The sequence below is a fragment of the Lathyrus oleraceus genome, chromosome 2 (genome assembly GCF_024323335.1).
Source record: "Lathyrus oleraceus cultivar Zhongwan6 chromosome 2, CAAS_Psat_ZW6_1.0, whole genome shotgun sequence".
Classification (NCBI taxonomy): domain Eukaryota; kingdom Viridiplantae; phylum Streptophyta; class Magnoliopsida; order Fabales; family Fabaceae; genus Lathyrus; species Lathyrus oleraceus.
The window spans coordinates 486860585-486864472 of record NC_066580.1 but is presented as its reverse complement, the minus strand read 5'-3'; the positions used below and the strand labels follow the sequence as shown (position 1 = coordinate 486864472).

Sequence of the window (3888 nt, the reverse complement as noted above, 5' to 3'; positions counted from 1 at the left end):
GGTTAACGCCATGAGTGCATAATCTTGATTTTTTTCTCTATTTTTTGTCCCGTTTTCTCGCACGGATGCTCCTACCTGGAAAATACCTAAAACAAACATAATATACCAGCATAACACAATAAAATAGAGACAAAACAAGTTAAAATGTCACGTGAATCGTGTCGGAAATGCGACGTGTCCGTTCAATTTGGTTTGTTTCAAGATAAATTAAACTTAAAACTAAAAGAACGGTGAATCACTTGTGGGGCTCAGTTTACGTAAGCGAACACAAAATTAGCATTTTTTTTCTGTTTCAAACATTTATCGGCAATTTTAAACTGCCACTATATGTCAATTTATTTTATTTTTAACCATTTAACGACATTTTTAAATCGACGAAAATTTTCAATTTTTTACTTGAATTTCAACCTTTTAGCAACAATTTAAAACTGTCACTAAATAATCACTGAAAATTTGTGGCGGTTTAAAATCTCTACTAAATTGTTGAAACTAAAAAAACATAAAATTTATAATCTCTTACGTGAGAGACCTATTAAACGGCACGATCATCAATCCTAAACTTCATTGGCTTGTATTGTAACTTTTTTCACAATCATGTACTTTCTTCTTAGTTGGAGAGAAACTGAAATATATTTTTATTTATCCATTCAATAAAAAAAATATGTTCAATTTAAAGAGTAAAAAGTTTAGTTTTTGTTAATAAAAATATTTGTATTATGTCAAAAAAGAGTAAGAACAACAATAATAGATTAAAAAAAAATAATAATACAATGTTATTTTAAATATTAAAAAAATGTTGATTTATCCCTTCTGTATTTTTATTTTTTTAAAATGACGTAGCTATATTTTCTTTATATTTCCTTTTGATGTGGATAAATAACAAATAAATAAAACGCTGAAACGAAACCTTCAAAATTATTTCTTAAATAGAAAAGCTGTAACAAACTGTTTCTAAAACATTCAAAAGTTGATATTCTTTTCCCGCTCTTCTCCGTCATTTCTCTCTAACAAACTCCGACTGTACCCGTTTCTTCCATAAGTCCCTTCCAGCTCCGGTACCGGAACCTGAAGATGACAGTGAAACGGTACGATCATTCAAAATCAATCACATTTCTAATTTTGTTATTTTCAGTTTAATCTAAAATCAAAATGTTGTTTTAGGCTTCTTTACTGGAAACCGAACCAAGAATCCGCAATAAACAGCCATACAGTGAACAAAATCTCAGAGTGTGTGAAGGCATTCAATGGCGTCAAAGAAAGAGCATGGAAAACTGATCTTCGTTATTACAGATCCATTTTACCTGATCAATCAAATCCTGCTCGCCATGCTTTGGGATTATATTTCATGGGAAATCCGAACAAATATTACTTGATCATTTCGAAACAAAACATTGTTGTTGAGGCTGATCCTTCCATCCTCACTATCTTGGATAAACTCCATACTTACTTTTCTACTATTGTCCTTTATTTTGAGGTTTACTATTTTTCATTTTTTGCAGTGATTTTCTTACATTTATAATTTTGTGTGTTTTTGTTTAATTCTTGTTGTGATGATCATGGTGCGTGCAGGGTGTGGACTATAAACTGGGTGACTTTCAGATGAAATTGGTTAAAGTTCTTACTCGTTATAACTATCTCAGAGGCATTTTAATGGAGGCAACAATTTTTTAATTCTTGTTCCGTTGGTGTTTCTTTGTTAGCTAGACTTGTTTGTATTGAAATTTGGTTTGATTTTGTGTGCAGATTGAGTATATGCCTATTTCTTCAATTGAAATAACCAAGCCAATTATGGAAGAGTTCATTGAAATATGGCAACAAGTGGTGTCCACAAAAGCATTACCTGGCGAATTCATTGGAACACAACCGAATTTTGCGAAATATGGGCTTTCTGCCGGTTACACTTGGCAACACACAGCTGTTCAGTATGTTGATGCATTTGAAGAATTAATGCATTCAGCGGGACTTTAGAAGCTTTTCCCTTCTCATCAAAAGCCAACAACAATAAGACTAAACCATTCAAAACTTGGTATTGCTATTACCAAGTTAGATATCTGTTCATGGAGTAAGATTTTGTATTGCGCTAATAACTCTTTTGGTTTCTGCATCATCCATGTTGGAGTAGCATGCTTTGAAGCAGATGCAAGAACAAATGGGGAAGGAGGAAAGTATGAGAGTACTCCAACATCTGTTGGTCTACAGGCGTGTTTGCTTTTCAAGACACATGCTATGTATAATAACTATAATGAGATGGAATGGTTGATAGCTTTGTTTTTGGGGTGTGTTCAAGTACTTGGAATGTTGCTGGAAGATCTCATGTTGGCATTGATTTGGAAGAGTTATACATAATGGGGAGTAGCTAGTCTCACTGTTGTCATAGTCTATGGTTATAAATAAGCTTCTTTTGCTTTATGATGGCATTGTACACATTCATATAATAAAATGATAATGTTGATTAATACACATTCAGATATTAAAAATAATTTTTATTAATATATTAAAATTTGTTAATAAAAAATAAAAATTTGGTTAATAAAATTATAAAGTTGATTAATAAATGTAATGTATCTAAAATAATTTTGTATCTAAAATAATTTTGAAGAGTCATCAAATTGATTAATATGTAAAATATTGATTAATAAAATTATAAAGTTGATTAATTACACAATTTTATATTAATATCATTTAACCTAAAAATAATATAAATAAATAAAAAATAATTTATTCTATTTTATTTTTTAAAAAATATATTATTATAATATTTCACTTATTGATAAAGATACAATACAGGTATAGATGTATGTGTTTAGGGTAGGAATCTCTTATTTTAATGTGAAGTGGTACTAGATTGATTGTAATAATATGTTTTTTTTTTACTTTTAAGCTGCTAAATTCGAATTCATTCCTGGGTAAACTTTAGTTATTATTGTACATAGTATAACTTAATACTTAAAATTGTATATAATACCAATTTTTTTGAAAAAACTATAATTTTTTGGGGTGGTCATGTGACTACTATTAATATTAAGCTTACGCATGTCACATATAACAACTCTATAAAAGATTCGAGAAAAAAATTACAACACTAATAAAATATTTTGTTGGTGATAAAACATGCCTACATATATAAAATATAAAATGGTAGTTTGTTCGGAAACTGGGGCAAATCAATAAATATCAAATCTTAAAATAAAAAACTAAAAATACTTTTTAAAAAATTGTAATAACATGTATAGAGATTCTGTCCTATACATGTTGTGGCCGAAAACAAGTCATAAACACTCCTCCGACCTAACTTTAGGTATCGATCCAAATTCTTCCCAAATTTGATAATTCGAATTCGTTTTGAATTTAACGAAAAAAATTTATTTTTATCGGATTTAGATTTGGATTTGAATTTTTTTTTCAATTATAAAATATAAGAACGGATAATGGAGACACAATTATTCACCCTAAATTTGTTTCTGAATTTACTTCGTTTATTTTATTATGTATTTTATTATTTTAGTTTTGATAATTTAAAATATTAAATATTTGATTAATGTTATGATATTTTGATTTGTATTTTTTACTTAAAATATTTACATGAAATTTTTTTATAGATTTTTTATTTTATTATTTGTAATGTAATTTGAGTTTGAAAAAATAAATATTATTAAAAAAATTAATTTCATTAAATAGATGGTGGTTGGGCGGATATACCCGAACCCTTTTGGGACGGATTTAGATTTTAATTCTCTATCTTCGATCGAGCTTGGGGCGGGAAACGATGATTGCTTTTAGATTTTGGTGTAGGTTTGGAAGAGGTAAAAACTCTCCTTGGACCACTTCGTTGTCGTGTCAACTCGATCCTGAATAAATAAGTTTATTTTTGCAATTATTATATATTAA

At 28.7% G+C, this 3888-nt stretch overlaps 1 protein-coding gene across 1 annotated transcript; it reads left to right on the top strand.

Annotated features, from left to right (window-relative positions):
• The first annotated feature begins 962 nt into the window (after nt 1–962).
• On the top strand, nt 963–2315 carry LOC127120803 (mediator of RNA polymerase II transcription subunit 20a). Its single transcript, XM_051051352.1, has 3 exons — nt 963–1085; nt 1162–1474; nt 1570–2315. Exons 1-3 carry the CDS (start codon nt 1072–1074, stop codon nt 1669–1671), a joined length of 429 nt encoding a protein of 142 aa, XP_050907309.1. The 5' UTR covers nt 963–1071; the 3' UTR covers nt 1672–2315.
• The last annotated feature ends 1573 nt before the right edge of the window (nt 2316–3888 follow it).